The sequence below is a fragment of the Salvelinus fontinalis genome, chromosome 38, assembly GCF_029448725.1.
Source record: "Salvelinus fontinalis isolate EN_2023a chromosome 38, ASM2944872v1, whole genome shotgun sequence".
NCBI lineage: Eukaryota > Metazoa > Chordata > Actinopteri > Salmoniformes > Salmonidae > Salvelinus > Salvelinus fontinalis.
The window spans coordinates 5,626,689-5,643,369 of NC_074702.1; the positions used below are offsets into that span (position 1 = coordinate 5,626,689).

At 43.3% G+C, this 16,681-nt stretch overlaps 1 protein-coding gene across 2 annotated transcripts in view; it reads left to right on the forward strand.

Annotated features, from left to right (window-relative positions):
* Nucleotides 1-16,681, forward strand: part of LOC129837856 (serine/threonine-protein kinase 31-like) — a 36,326-nt gene that overhangs the window by 4,374 nt on the left and 15,271 nt on the right. Inside the window, exons 9-14 of one of the 2 annotated variants that reach the window (XM_055904332.1) lie at nt 11,038-11,188; nt 11,278-11,403; nt 15,016-15,048; nt 15,539-15,654; nt 15,935-16,091; nt 16,309-16,434. In XM_055904332.1, the coding sequence (XP_055760307.1) occupies nt 11,038-11,188; nt 11,278-11,403; nt 15,016-15,048; nt 15,539-15,654; nt 15,935-16,091; nt 16,309-16,434 (709 nt within the window). The remainder of the gene's footprint in view (nt 1-11,037; nt 11,189-11,277; nt 11,404-15,015; nt 15,049-15,538; nt 15,655-15,934; nt 16,092-16,308; nt 16,435-16,681) is intronic. The other variant, XM_055904333.1, reaches the window with a different exon arrangement.

Here is a 16,681-nt window from a genome sequence, read left to right on the forward strand (position 1 = left end):
CGTTACTCTCTCGCGGGAATTCCACTAACAGTCCGTATTTAGCCAAACGTAGCTGCTGCTCTTTCCGTTTGTGTTAAAATTGATTAATGGTTAAAAAAAAAGAAAGGCCCACGTCTATAGACACATACCAGCTCTACTGGTAGTACTGCTACTACCAGCAGTACTACACCTCTACCTGTTGACGACACAAGTTGTTCCACGAGCACATCCAATGCTAGTATCAGTAATTCTACATTTGTTGTTAGCCCAGCTAGCATCAGTAATTCTACATTTGTTGTTAGCCCAGCTAGCATGGACACTGACAGTTGTGAATCTGATGCAGCCGAAGAGCTACTGCCCCCTTACCAGGGAAATCACCGAACAACAGACAGGGACATTGGACCATCGAAGAGCTGCAAATATGATGAGAACTACATTGATTTGGGGTTCACTTATATCGGGAGTAGTGTCTTTCCTCAGCCACAGTATGTTAATGTGAAAAAGTACTATCTCACAACTCAATGAAACCTTCACTCTTGCGCAGACATTTAGAAACAAAACATGCCAATTTGAAAAATAAGCCACAGGAATTTTTGGAGCGAGAATTAAGATGACTTTCGAGTAGTGAGACATGTATAAAAGCAACAGATACATTAATAATAAGGGTCTAGAAGCGACTTATATGGTGATCTACCGAGTGGCTAGGACAGGCAACTCCCATACTATTGTGGAAGGATTTAATTCTTCCTGCTACCGCTGATATGGCTGGGACAATGCTAGGGGAAAAGGCCCCAAAAAATTATACAGACAATGCCTTCATCAAACAACACCGTTTCATGACGCATCAGTGACATGGGAGGACATGTTTTGAAACAATTACTGCTTCGCATACAAGCCAGTGAATTCTATGCATTACAGCTGGATGAGTAAAACGAATTTGGCTCCTGGTATATGGGCCTGGCACAGCTCCTGGTATATGTCCGTTAAGTTTATGGGGGGGTCAATTAAGAAAGACATCCTCTTCTTGAAACCAGAACAACAGGAGAGGATATTTTTAAAGTACTGCACAGCTTTGTGACATCAAATGGACTTTGGTGGTCAAGATGTGTTGGCATCTGTACTGATGGAGCAAAAGCCATGACAGGGAGACATAGTGGAGTGGTAACGCGCGTGCAAGCAGTTGCTCCCGACCCTACATGGGTACACTGACGCATCCATCGAGAGGCTCTTGCTGCCAAGGGAATTCCTGACAGCTTGAAAGAAGTTTTGGACACTACAGTGAAAATGGTTAACTTTGTTAAAGCAAGGCCCCTGAACTTGTGTATTTTCTGCACTATGCAAGGATCTGGGCAGCGACCATGTAACTCAACATACAGAAGTGCGCTGGTTATCAAGGGGCAAAATATTGACACGTTTTTTTTGTTTTTAATTTAGAGACGAGCTTAAAGTTTTCTTTACTGACCATAATTTTCACTTGTCTGACCGCTTGCATGATGACGAGATTCTCACACGACTGGCCTATCTGGGTGATGTTTTTTCTCACCTTAATGATAAGGTCAGAGAACTGGCAATGTGGTGCCAGGACAACAACCTCTACCTCCGTGTGAGCAAGACAAAGGAGCTGATCATGGACTACAGGAAAAGGTCAGCCGAACAGGCCCCAATTAACATCAACGAGGCTGTAGTGGAGCAGGTTGAGAGTTTCAAGTTCCTTGATGTCCACATCACAAAATAACTATTATGGTCCAAACACACCAAGACAGTTGTGAAGAGGTCATGACAACACCTTTTCCCCCAGGAGACTGAAAAAGTTTGGCATGGGTCCCCAGATCCTCAAAAAGCTCTACAGCTGCACCATCGAGAGCATCCTGACCGGTTGCATCACTGCCTGGTATGGCAACTGCTCGGCATCTGACTGTAAGGCGCTACAGAGGGTAGTGTGTAGGAGTGTGCCACTGGGGCCAAGCTTCCTGCCATCCAGGACCTCTATACCAGGCGGTATCAGAGGAAAGCACATTCAGTTGTCAGAGGCTCCAGTCACCCAAGTCAAAGACTGTTTTCTCTCTTCTCTGTTTTCTCCGCACGGCAAGAGGTACTGGAGCACCAAGTCGGGGACCAAAAGGCTCCTTAACAGATTCTACCCCCAAGCCATAAGACTGCTGAACAATTAGTCAAATGGCCACCGTACTATTACATTGATCCATTTGTTTTGTACACTGCTGCTACTCGCTGTTTATTATCTATGCATAGTCACTTCACCCCTACCTACATGTACAAATTACCTCAACTAACCTGAACCCTTGCACACTGACTCGGTACCGGTACCCCATGTATATAGCCTAGTTATTGTGTTACTTTTTATTATTTTATTATATTTGTATTTTTTACTTTAGTTAATTTGGTAAATATTTTCTTAACTCTTGAACTGCACTGTTAGTTAAGGGCTTGTAAGTAAGCATTTCACGGTAAGGTCAACACTTGTTGTATTTGGCGCATGTGACAAATAAAGTTTGACTTGTTTGGTGGCTGGAAGTAGCTTTGGGGATTTAACATGATAAGCTGCTGGAGTGGAGATTGACTCTTCTGTTTAGTCTGTTAATAGTTTAAACTGAGAATGTAGCAATGAGCCAGCCAGTACAATATAATCTGTGTGTGTGTGTGTGAGTGAGCCAGCCAATACAATAGAATCAACATTGTGAGTGAGCCAGCCAATACAATAGAATCAACATTGTGTGTGAGCCAGCCAATACAATAGAATCACCATGGTGTGTGTGAGCCAGCCAGCCAATACAATAGAATCAACATGGTGTGTGTGAGCCAGCCAGCCAATACAATAGAATCAACATGGTGTGTGTGAGCCAGCCAGCCAATACAATAGAATCAACATGGTGTGTGTGAGCCAGCCAGCCAATACAATAGAATCAACATGGTGTGTGTGAGCCAGCCAGCCAATACAATAGAATCAACATGGTGTGTGTGTGAGCCAGCCAGCCAATACAATAGAATCAACATGGTGTGTGTGAGCCAGCCAATACAATAGAATCAACATGGTGTGTGTGAGCCAGCCAGCCAATACAATAGAATCAACATGGTGTGTGTGTGAGCCAGCCAGCCAATACAATAGAATCAACATGGTGTGTGTGAGCCAGCCAGTACAGTAGAATCAACATGGTGTGTGTGAGCCAGCCAGCCAGTACAGTAGAATCAACATGGTGTGTGTGAGCCAGCCAGCCAGTACAGTAGAATCAACATGGTGTGTGTGTGTGTGAGCCAGCCAATACAATAGAATCAACATGGTGTGTGTGAGCCAGCCAGTACAGTAGAATCAACATGGTGTGTGTGAGCCAGCCAGCCAGTACAGTAGAATCAACATGGTGTGTGTGAGCCAGCCAGCCAGTACAGTAGAATCAACATGGTGTGTGTGTGTGTGAGCCAGTACAGTAGAATCAACATGGTGTGTGTGTGTGTGAGCCAGTACAGTAGAATCAACATGGTGTGTGTGTGTGTGAGCCAGTACAGTAGAATCAACATGGTGTGTGTGAGCCAGCCAGCCAGTACAGTAGAATCAACATGGTGTGTGTGTGTGTGAGCCAGCCAATACAATAGAATCAACATGGTGTGTGTGAGCCAGCCAGTACAGTAGAATCAACATGGTGTGTGTGAGCCAGCCAGCCAGTACAGTAGAATCAACATGGTGTGTGTGAGCCAGCCAGCCAGTACAGTAGAATCAACATGGTGTGTGTGTGTGTGAGCCAGTACAGTAGAATCAACATGGTGTGTGTGTGTGTGAGCCAGTACAGTAGAATCAACATGGTGTGTGTGTGTGTGAGCCAGTACAGTAGAATCAACATGGTGTGTGTGTGTGAGCCAGTACAGTAGAATCAACATGGTGTGTGTGTGTGTGAGCCAGTACAGTAGAATCAACATGGTGTGTGTGTGTGTGAGCCAGTACAATAGAATCAACATGGTGTGTGTGAGCCAGCCAGCCAGTACAGTAGAATCAACATGGTGTGTGTGAGCCAGCCAGTACAGTAGAATCAACATGGTGTGTGTGTGTGTGAGCCAGTACAGTAGAATCAACATGGTGTGTGTGTGTGTGAGCCAGTACAGTAGAATCAACATGGTGTGTGTGTGTGTGAGCCAGTACAATAGAATCAACATGGTGTGTGTGAGCCAGCCAGCCAGTACAGTAGAATCAACATGGTGTGTGTGTGTGTGAGCCAGTACAGTAGAATCAACATGGTGTGTGTGAGCCAGCCAGCCAGTACAGTAGAATCAACATGGTGTGTGTGAGCCAGTACAGTAGAATCAACATGGTGTGTGTGTGTGTGAGCCAGTACAGTAGAATCAACATGGTGTGTGTGAGCCAGCCAGCCAGTACAGTAGAATCAACATGGTGTGTGTGTGTGTGAGCCAGTACAGTAGAATCAACATGGTGTGTGTGAGCCAGCCAGCCAGTACAGTAGAATCAACATGGTGTGTGTGAGCCAGTACAGTAGAATCAACATGGTGTGTGTGTGTGTGAGCCAGTACAGTAGAATCAACATGGTGTGTGTGTGCCAGCCAGCCAGTACAGTAGAATCAACATGGTGTGTGTGTGTGTGAGCCAGTACAGTAGAATCAACATGGTGTGTGTGTGCCAGCCAGCCAGTACAGTAGAATCAACATGGTGTGTGAGACTGAGTGTGAGCCAGTACAGTAGAATCAACATGGTGTGTGTGTGTGTGAGCCAGTACAGTAGAATCAACATGGTGTGTGTGTGTGTGAGCCAGTACAGTAGAATCAACATGGTGTGTGTGTGTGTGAGCCAGTACAATAGAATCAACATGGTGTGTGTGAGCCAGCCAGCCAGTACAGTAGAATCAACATGGTGTGTGTGTGTGTGAGCCAGTACAGTAGAATCAACATGGTGTGTGTGAGCCAGCCAGCCAGTACAGTAGAATCAACATGGTGTGTGTGAGCCAGTACAGTAGAATCAACATGGTGTGTGTGTGTGTGAGCCAGTACAGTAGAATCAACATGGTGTGTGTGAGCCAGCCAGCCAGTACAGTAGAATCAACATGGTGTGTGTGTGTGTGAGCCAGTACAGTAGAATCAACATGGTGTGTGTGAGCCAGCCAGCCAGTACAGTAGAATCAACATGGTGTGTGTGTGTGTGAGCCAGTACAGTAGAATCAACATGGTGTGTGTGAGCCAGCCAGCCAGTACAGTAGAATCAACATGGTGTGTGTGAGCCAGCCAGTACAGTAGAATCAACATGGTGTGTGTGAGCCAGCCAGTACAGTAGAATCAACATGGTGTGTGTGTGAGCCAGTACAGTAGAATCAACATGGTGTGTGTGAGCCAGCCAGTACAGTAGAATCAACATGGTGTGTGTGTGTGTGAGCCAGTACAGTAGAATCAACATGGTGTGTGTGAGCCAGCCAGCCAGTACAGTAGAATCAACATGGTGTGTGTGTGTGTGAGCCAGTACAGTAGAATCAACATGGTGTGTGTGAGCCAGCCAGCCAGTACAGTAGAATCAACATGGTGTGTGTGTGTGTGAGCCAGTACAGTAGAATCAACATGGTGTGTGTGTGCCAGCCAGCCAGTACAGTAGAATCAACATGGTGTGTGAGACTGAGTGTGAGCCAGTACAGTAGAATCAACATGGTGTGTGTGTGTGTGAGCCAGTACAGTAGAATCAACATGGTGTGTGTGTGTGTGAGCCAGTACAGTAGAATCAACATGGTGTGTGTGTGTGTGAGCCAGTACAATAGAATCAACATGGTGTGTGTGAGCCAGCCAGCCAGTACAGTAGAATCAACATGGTGTGTGTGTGTGTGAGCCAGTACAGTAGAATCAACATGGTGTGTGTGAGCCAGCCAGCCAGTACAGTAGAATCAACATGGTGTGTGTGAGCCAGTACAGTAGAATCAACATGGTGTGTGTGTGTGTGAGCCAGTACAGTAGAATCAACATGGTGTGTGTGAGCCAGCCAGCCAGTACAGTAGAATCAACATGGTGTGTGTGTGTGTGAGCCAGTACAGTAGAATCAACATGGTGTGTGTGAGCCAGCCAGCCAGTACAGTAGAATCAACATGGTGTGTGTGTGTGTGAGCCAGTACAGTAGAATCAACATGGTGTGTGTGAGCCAGCCAGCCAGTACAGTAGAATCAACATGGTGTGTGTGAGCCAGCCAGTACAGTAGAATCAACATGGTGTGTGTGAGCCAGCCAGTACAGTAGAATCAACATGGTGTGTGTGTGAGCCAGTACAGTAGAATCAACATGGTGTGTGTGAGCCAGCCAGTACAGTAGAATCAACATGGTGTGTGAGACTGAGTGTGAGCCAGTACAGTAGAATCAACATGGTGTGTGAGACTGAGTGTGAGCCAGTACAGTAGAATCAACATGGTGTGTGAGACTGAGTGTGAGCCAGTACAGTAGAATCAACATGGTGTGTGAGACTGAGTGTGAGCCAGTACAGTAGAATCAACATGGTGTGTGAGACTGAGTGTGAGCCAGTACAGTAGAATCAACATGGTGTGTGAGACTGAGTGTGAGCCAGTACAGTAGAATCAACATGGTGTGTGAGACTGAGTGTGAGCCAGTACAGTAGAATCAACATGGTGTGTGTGTGTGTGAGCCAGTACAGTAGAATCAACATGGTGTGTGAGACTGAGTGTGAGCCAGTACAGTAGAATCAACATGGTGTGTGAGACTGAGTGTGAGCCAGTACAGTAGAATCAACATGGTGTGTGAGACTGAGTGTGAGCCAGTACAGTAGAATCAACATGGTGTGTGAGACTGAGTGTGAGCCAGTACAGTAGAATCAACATGGTGTGTGTGACTGAGTGTGAGCCAGTACAGTAGAATCAACATGGTGTGTGAGACTGAGTGTGAGCCAGTACAGTAGAATCAACATGGTGTGTGAGACTGAGTGTGAGCCAGTACAGTAGAATCAACATGGTGTGTGAGACTGAGTGTGAGCCAGTACAGTAGAATCAACATGGTGTGTGAGAGCCAGTACAGTAGAATCAACATGGTGTGTGAGACTGAGTGTGAGCCAGTACAGTAGAATCAACATGGTGTGTGAGACTGAGTGTGAGCCAGTACAGTAGAATCAACATGGTGTGTGAGACTGAGTGTGAGCCAGTACAGTAGAATCAACATGGTGTGTGAGACTGAGTGTGAGCCAGTACAGTAGAATCAACATGGTGTGTGAGACTGAGTGTGAGCCAGTACAGTAGAATCAACATGGTGTGTGAGACTGAGTGTGAGCCAGTACAGTAGAATCAACATGGTGTGTGAGACTGAGTGTGAGCCAGTACAGTAGAATCAACATGGTGTGTGAGACTGAGTGTGAGCCAGTACAGTAGAATCAACATGGTGTGTGAGACTGAGTGTGAGCCAGTACAGTAGAATCAACATGGTGTGTGAGACTGAGTGTGAGCCAGTACAGTAGAATCAACATGGTGTGTGAGACTGAGTGTGAGGAGAACCATGAATACCTTGTTACTTTTGCAGCATGTTTCTATAAAGACTGTTTAGAGATGTAGGGGTTGCAACAAGCTCAGGATGATCAGTGATTGGGGTGGTTTGTAGTAGTGATTACTAACTGAGTGGTTTGTAGTAGTGATTATTAACTGGGTGGTTTGTAGTAGTGATTACTGACTGGGTGGTTTGTAGTAGTGATTACTAACTGGGTGGTTTGTAGTAGTGATTACTAACTGGGTGGTTTGTAGTAGTGATTACTGACTGGGTGGTTTGTAGTAGTGATTACTAACTGGGTGGTTTGTAGTAGTGATTACTGACTGGGTGGTTTGTGGTAGTGATTACTAACTGGGTGGTTTGTAGTAGTGATTATTAACTGGGTGGTTTGTAGTAGTGATTACTGACTGGGTGGTTTGTGGTAGTGATTATTAACTGGGTGGTTTGTAGTAGTGATTACTAACTGGGTGGTTTGTAGTAGTGATTACTAACTGGGTGGTTTGTAGTAGTGATTATTAACTGGGTGGTTTGTAGTAGTGATTATTAACTGGGTGGTTTGTAGTAGTGATTATTAACTGGGTGGTTTGTAGTAGTGATTATTAACTGGGTGGTTTGTAGTAGTGATTACTAACTGGGTGGTTTGTAGTAGTGTTTACTAACTGGGTGGTTTGTAGTAGTGATTACTGACTGGGTGGTTTGTAGTAGTGATTATTAACTGGGTGGTTTGTAGTAGTGATTATTAACTGGGTGGTTTGTAGTAGTGATTACTGACTGGGTTGTTTGAAGTAGTGATTATTAACTGGGTGGTTTGTAGTAGTGATTATTAACTGGGTGGTTTGTAGTAGTGATTACTAACTGGGTGGTTTGTAGTAGTGATTATTAACTGGGTGGTTTGTAGTAGTGATTACTGACTGGGTGGTTTGTAGTAGTGATTATTAACTGGGTGGTTTGTAGTAGTGATTATTAACTGGGTGGTTTGTAGTAGTGATTATTAACTGGGTGGTTTGTAGTAGTGATTATTAACTGGGTGGTTTGTAGTAGTGATTACTAACTGGGTGGTTTGTAGTAGTGATTACTAACTGGGTGGTTTGTAGTAGTGATTACTAACTGGGTGGTTTGTAGTAGTGATTACTAACTGGGTGGTTTGTAGTAGTGACTACTAACTGGGTGGTTTGTAGTAGTGATTACTGACTGGGTGGTTTGTAGTAGTGATTACTGACTGGGTGGTTTGTAGTAGTGATTACTAACTGGGTGGTTTGTAGTAGTGATTATTAACTGGGTGGTTTGTAGTAGTGATTATTAACTGGGTGGTTTGTAGTAGTGATTATTAACTGGGTGGTTTGTAGTAGTGATTACAAACTGGGTGGTTTGTAGTAGTGATTACTGACTGGGTGGTTTGTAGTAGTGATTACTAACTGGGTGGTTTGTAGTAGTGATTACTGACTGGGTGGTTTGTAGTAGTGATTACTGACTGGGTGGTTTGTAGTAGTGATTATTAACTGGGTGGTTTGTAGTAGTGATTATTAACTGGGTGGTTTGTAGTAGTGATTATTAACTGGGTGGTTTGTAGTAGTGATTATTAACTGGGTGGTTTGTAGTAGTGATTATTAACTGGGTGGTTTGTAGTAGTGATTATTGACTGGGTGGTTTGTAGTAGTGATTACTGACTGGGTGGTTTGTAGTAGTGATTACTGACTGGGTGGTTTGTAGTAGTGATTACTGACTGGGTGGTTTGTAGTAGTGATTATTAACTGGGTGGTTTGTAGTAGTGATTATTAACTGGGTGGTTTGTAGTAGTGATTACTGACTGGGTGGTTTGTAGTAGTGATTATTAACTGGGTGGTTTGTAGTAGTGATTACTAACTGGGTGGTTTGTAGTAGTGATTATTAATACTAACTGGGTGGTTTGTAGTAGTGATTATTAATACTAACTGGGTGGTTTGTAGTAGTGATTACTGACTGGGTGGTTTGTAATAGTGATTACTAACTGGGTGGTTTGTAGTAGTGATTACTAACTGGGTGGTTTGTAGTAGTGATTACTAACTGGGTGGTTTGTAGTAGTGATTATTAACTGGGTGGTTTGTAGTAATGATTACTAACTGGGTGGTTTGTAGTAGTGATTATTAATACTAACTGGGTGGTTTGTAGTAGTGATTATTAATACTAACTGGGTGTTTTGTAGTAGTGATTATTAACTGGGTGGTTTGTAGTAGTGATTACTAACTGGGTGGTTTGTAGTAGTGATTACTGACTGGGTGGTTTGTAGTAGGGATTACTAACTGGGTGGTTTGTAGTAGTGATTACTGACTGGGTGGTTTGTAGTAGTGATTACTGACTGGGTGGTTTGTAGTAGTGATTACTAACTGGGTGGTTTGTAGTAGTGATTACTAACTGGGTGGTTTGTAGTAGTGATTACTAACTGGGTGGTTTGTAGTAGTGATTACTAACTGGGTGGTTTGTAGTAGTGATTACTAACTGGGTGGTTTGTAGTAGTGATTACTGACTGGGTGGTTTGTAGTAGTGATTACTGACTGGGTGGTTTGTAGTAGTGATTATTAATATTGACTGGGTGGTTTGTAGTAGTGATTATTAATATTAACTGGGTGGTTTGTAGTAGTGATTATTAATATTAACTGGGTGGTTTGTAGTAGTGATTACTAACTGGGTGGTTTGTAGTAGTGATTACTAACTGGGTGGTTTGTAGTAGTGATTATTAATATTAACTGGGTGGTTTGTAGTAGTGATTATTAATATTAACTGGGTGGTTTGTAGTAGTGATTACTAACTGGGTGGTTTGTAGTAGTGATTACTAACTGGGTGGTTTGTAGTAGTGATTACTAACTGGGTGGTTTGTAGTAGTGATTACTGACTGGGTGGTTTGTAGTAGTGATTACTGACTGGGTGGTTTGTAGTAGTGATTACTAACTGGGTGGTTTGTAGTAGTGATTACTAACTGGGTGGTTTGTAGTAGTGATTACTAACTGGGTGGTTTGTAGTAGTGATTACTAACTGGGTGGTTTGTAGTAGTGATTACTAACTGGGTGGTTTGTAGTAGTGATTACTAACTGGGTGGTTTGTAGTAGTGATTACTAACTGGGTGGTTTGTAGTAGTGATTACTAACTGGGTGGTTTGTAGTAGTGATTACTAACTGGGTGGTTTGTAGTAGTGATTACTAACTGGGTGGTTTGTAGTAGTGATTACTAACTGGGTGGTTTGTAGTAGTGATTACTAACTGGGTGGTTTGTAGTAGTGATTACTAACTGGGTGGTTTGTAGTAGTGATTATTAATATTAACTGGGTGGTTTGTAGTAGTGATTATTAATATTAACTGGGTGGTTTGTAGTAGTGATTACTGACTGGGTTGTTTTATCCTAGGACTGTGTTTGTCCCAAATGGCACCCTATTCCCTGTATAACTTTTGACCAGAGCCCATATATAGGAAATGGTGTCCAAAATGCCCCCCCCCCATTTCCTACATCCTATTCCCTAAATGCAGCACTACTTTTTACCAGGGCCCATAGGGTCAAAAGTAGTCCTTTAGAGAATAGGGTTGAGCAGCCAATGTGTGTTTTAACTCCTGCTCAGGGAGAAGAGTACGGCCACAGCCCAGAATGCTGCCAACCTAGTGAAGAAGAAGATGGACCAGGAGCTGGTGGAGGAGAACCAGAGGCTGAAGGCAGAAGGAGAGACCCTGCGCAGGGAGGACCAGCTGAGAGACAGCCTCTCAGAGCTCCAGGTTGAACAAACAGAGTGGAGACACACACACACAACAAGCTTTCCAGGACATTAGTTATGTATGAGTATCGTCTTGTGTTGTAATTTCAGAAGTTGAAAGAGGAGACTGCTAATTATGCCAAAGAGGCAGAGAGATGGAAGGTGGAGAGGAACACACTCCAGAACCAATCAGAGCAGCTGGAGAAACACTTGCAAGATGCCAAACAGGAAGTGCAGGTGAGACTGGTGTCGTATGGAGCAGATGTCTACTAGTCAATGGGCCCTGAGCACCTGCTCATGGACACATCATAGCATTAACAGGTCTACATTCAATTCTCACCACAGCACATTAATGAGTCTACATTCAACCCTCACCACAGCACATTAATGAGTCTACATTCAACCCACAGCACATTAATGAGTCAACATTCAACCCTCACCACAGCACATTAACGAGTCTACATTCAACCCTCACCACAGCATATTAACGAGTCTACATTCATTCCTCGCCACAGCACATTAATGAGTCTACATTCAACCTTCACCACAGCACATTAATGAGTCTACATTCAACCCTCACCACAGCACATTAATGAGTCTACATTCAACCCTCACCACAGCACATGAATGAGTCTACATTCAACCCTCACCACAGCACATTAATGAGTCTACATTCAACCTTCACCACAGCACATTAATGAGTCTACATTCAACCTTCACCACATCACAATAATGAGTCTACATTCAACCTTCACCACAGCACATTAATGAGTCTACATTCAACCCTCACCACAGCACATTAATGAGTCTACATTCAACCCTCACCACAGCACATTAATGAGTCTACATTCAACCTTCACCACAGCACATTAATGAGTCTACATTCAACCCTCACCACAGCACATTAATGAGTCTACATTCAACCTTCACCACAGCACATTAATGAGTCTACATTCAACCTTCACCACATCACATTAATGAGTCTACATTCAACCCTCACCACATCACAATAATGAGTCTACATTCAACCTTCACCACAGCACATTAATGAGTCTACATTCAACCCTCACCACATCACATAAATGAGTCAACATTCAACCCTCACCACATCACATGAATGAGTTTACATTCAACCCTCGCCACAGCACATTAACGAGTCTACATTCATTCCTCGCCACAGCACATTAATGAGTCTACATTCAACCCTCACCACAGCACATTAATGAGTCTACATTCAACCCTCACCACAGCACATTAATGAGTCTACATTCAACCCTCACCACAGCACATTAATGAGTCTACATTCAACCCTCACCACAGCACATTAATGAGTCTACATTCAACCCTCACCACAGCACATTAATGAGTCTACATTCAACCTTCACCACAGCACATTAATGAGTCTACATTCAACCTTCACCACATCACAATAATGAGTCTACATTCAACCTTCACCACAGCACATTAATGAGTCTACATTCAACCCTCACCACAGCACATTAATGAGTCTACATTCAACCCTCACCACAGCACATTAATGAGTCTACATTCAACCTTCACCACAGCACATTAATGAGTCTACATTCAACCCTCACCACAGCACATTAATGAGTCTACATTCAACCTTCACCACAGCACATTAATGAGTCTACATTCAACCTTCACCACATCACATTAATGAGTCTACATTCAACCCTCACCACATCACAATAATGAGTCTACATTCAACCTTCACCACAGCACATTAATGAGTCTACATTCAACCCTCACCACATCACATAAATGAGTTAACATTCAACCCTCACCACAGCACATTAATGAGTTTACATTCAACCCTCACCACAGCACATTAATGAGTCTACATTCAACCTTCACCACAGCACATTAATGAGTCTACATTCAACCCTCACCACATCACATAAATGAGTTAACATTCAACCCTCACCACAGCACATTAATGAGTTTACATTCAACCCTCACCACAGCACATTAATGAGTCTACATTCAACCTTCACCACAGCACATTAATGAGTCTACATTCAACCTTCACCACATCACATTAATGAGTCTACATTCAACCCTCGCTACAGCACATTAATGAGTCTACATTCAACCCTCACCACAGCACATTAATGAGTCTACATTCAACCTTCACCACAGCACATTAATGAGTCTACATTCAACCCTCACCACATCACATAAATGAGTCAACATTCAACCCTCACCACATCACATGAATGAGTTTACATTCAACCCTCACCACAGCACATTAATGAGTCTACATTCAACCTTCACCACAGCACATTAATGAGTCTACATTCAACCTTCACCACAGCACATTAATGAGTCTACATTCAACCTTCACCACAGCACATTAATGAGTCTACATTCAACCTTCACCACAGCACATTAATGAGTCTACATTCAACCTTCACCACAGCACATTAAAGAGTCAACATTCAACCCTCACCACAGCACATTAATGAGTACATTCAACCCTCACCACAGCACATTAATGAGTCTACATTCAACCCTCACCACAGCACATTAACCAGTCTACATTCATTCCTCACCACAGCACATTAATGAGTCTACATTCAACCCACATCACATTAACGAGTCTACATTCAACCTTCAGCACATTGACGAGTCTACATTCAACCTTCACCACAGCACATTAATGAGTCTACATTCAACCTTCACCACAGCACATTAACGAGTCTACATTCAACCTTCACCACATCACATTAACGAGTCTACATTCATTCTTCACCACACCTAATCTATGGATTTCACATGACTGGAAATGCAGATATGCATCTGTTGGTAACAGATACCTTTAAAAAGGTAGGGGCGTGGTGGATCAAAGAACCAGTCAGTATCTGGAGTGACCACCATGCAGAGCGACACATCTCCTTTGCATAGAGTTGATCAGGCTTTTGATTGGCCTGTGGAATGTTGTCCCGCTCATCAATGGCTGTGTGGAGTTACTGGATATTGGAGGGAACTGGAACACGCTGTCGTATACGTCGATCCAGAGCATCCCACACATGCTCAATGGGTGACATGTCTGGCAAGTATGAGGCAATGGAAGGACTGGGACATTCATCCGTGAAGAGCACACTTCTCCAGCATGCCAGTTGCCATCGAAGGTGAGCATTTGCCCACTGAAGTCTGTTACGACACCAAACTGGTCAGGTCAAGTCTCTGATGAGGACGACGAGCACGCAGATGAGCTTCACTGAGAAATTCTTTGGTTGCGCAAACCTACTGTTTCATCAAATGAAGAAGTTGGATGTGGAGGTCCTGGGCTGGTGTGGTTACACAAGGTTTGTGGTTTTGAGGCCGGTTGGACGTGCTGAAAATTCTCTAAAACTATGTTGCAGGTGGCTATGGTAGAGAAATTAACATTCAATTCTCTGGCAACAGCTCTGGTGGATATTCCTGCAGTCAGCATGCTAATTGCATGCTTCCCCAAAACTTGAGACATCGGTAGCATTGTGTTGTGTGACAAAACTGCACATTTTAGGGTGGCCTTTTATTGTCCCCAGCACAAGGTGCACCTGTATAATGATCATGCTGTTTAATACGCTTCTTGATATGCCACACCTGTCAGGTGGATGGATCACTTTGGCAAAGTTGAAATGCTCACTAACACCGACGTAAACACATTTGTGCACAAAATCTGAGAAAAATAAGCTTTTTGTGCGGATGGAAAAAAAATTGATATTTTCTTTCAGCTCATGAAACATGGGACCAACACTTTACATGTTGCGTTTATATTTGTGTTCAGTGTATAGTGAAAATGTTTGGCTTTGTCCTCAACAATGTTTTTTTTGTTGTTGGCAGGGTCGTAAGTGTGGAAGGGACATGGTAGTGCAGGTATGAGGTTTTAAGGGGATAGACCTGGGTCTGGTTTCCCAAAAGCATCTTAATGCTAAGTTCATCGTTAGAACCTTCCTAGAAACATTGTTAAATCTCCCAGCTGTTTTCCAAACCATCGTTAGAACCTTCCTATGTTACAGGAAAGATGCAGAGTTAAAACACTTGTAAGCCTAACTTCCAACGCTATCGGGAAGCCGGGCCCTGGGTTATAGTTAGAATGAATGTTATGAAAGACTGAAGGAACGTAAAGGTAGATAATGTGGCTAATGTCCTCATTAGCGGCATAAACAATGTAGGAGGTGTCTTGTGGATATATTCCTCGTGTCACCATTTGAGATTTATTTTTTGATCTTTAACACTTTATTGTTGGAAAAGTAAGCATTTCACTGTCAATCTACAGCTGTTGTTTCCAAAGCATGTGACATACGATTTGATTTGTGCTACTGTGTCTCTGTCTGGTGTTTTGAATGCTTCTCCCTGTGTTTAGGCTATGAGGGGACAGTTAAAGAAGAAGGAGAAGCAAGTGGATAAGCTCCTGGACTCAGCGGTGGCTGAACGGTTCTGTCGACTGGCTGAGAGAGTCGATTCTCTGAGAGGATTTAGGTACTGTGATGGTCTGGGTTGTAAATGGCGCCCTATATAGTGCACTCTGGTCGAAAGTACTGCACTAAATGGTAATGAGGTGCCATTTGGGACGTAACGCCATTTTCTGACCCCAACCCACACACCTCTCGATTTGGAATTATTTTATTATAGGATAACGAATATTAAGTAACAATGTTTTATTAAATGTATTTTATTTTATTTTTCACAATTCAACATTTCACATTGAGTTACTGTTTCTATTGATTTGCATTATCGTGGTTTTATTTCTACTGGACAGAGAGAGAAACCCAGGTGACACGGATAGTGACAGCCTTACGGAGTCTATCAACATTGTCATAAACAACAGCATCTCTGCCCCGGTTGCCATGGAGAAGCTGGAGTCGGCATGGAGAGATTACAGCCTGGCTCAGGAGAAACTCAAGGCCTGTCAGACGGTCAGTCTGCATCCTACTGTTAAAGGCTATGTACAAAATGGCACCCTATTCCCTATTTAGTGCACTACTTTAGACCAGGACCCATAGTGGTCTGGTTTAAAGTAGTGCACTAAATCTGGAATAGGTTGCCATTTGTGACACAAAGACACGCGTCTCGTCAGATCGGAATACAGTTTCTCATCAGTGAAATGACCATGTTTTGGCGTCCATTTTGCAGAAGGAGCAGCTTGGGGATCTGATAGACAACCGGAATAAGGTGCGAGGTGTTCTGACTGCCACTGTAGAGTCCTTCCTTCAGGAGGCTAAGTGTTTGCCAGTCAGACAACGCATGGACAAACTGGAGGTACTGAAAATGAAAACTATGATTCTGTCATCTGAATATTTTTTTTCATTCAACATTCCAAATATTTGAAGGGGGTTAGTTATTTCTAGATGACCCTACAGGATTGGGGTTATATCAAGGCTATCAGCTGAACATGCTCTGATGCATCAACATCTAAGGATGTGGCCCAGATAGCACCCTATTCCCTACATAGTGCACTATATAGGGTATTATTTGGGATGTGTGCTATAATCAAGCTGTTGTTACC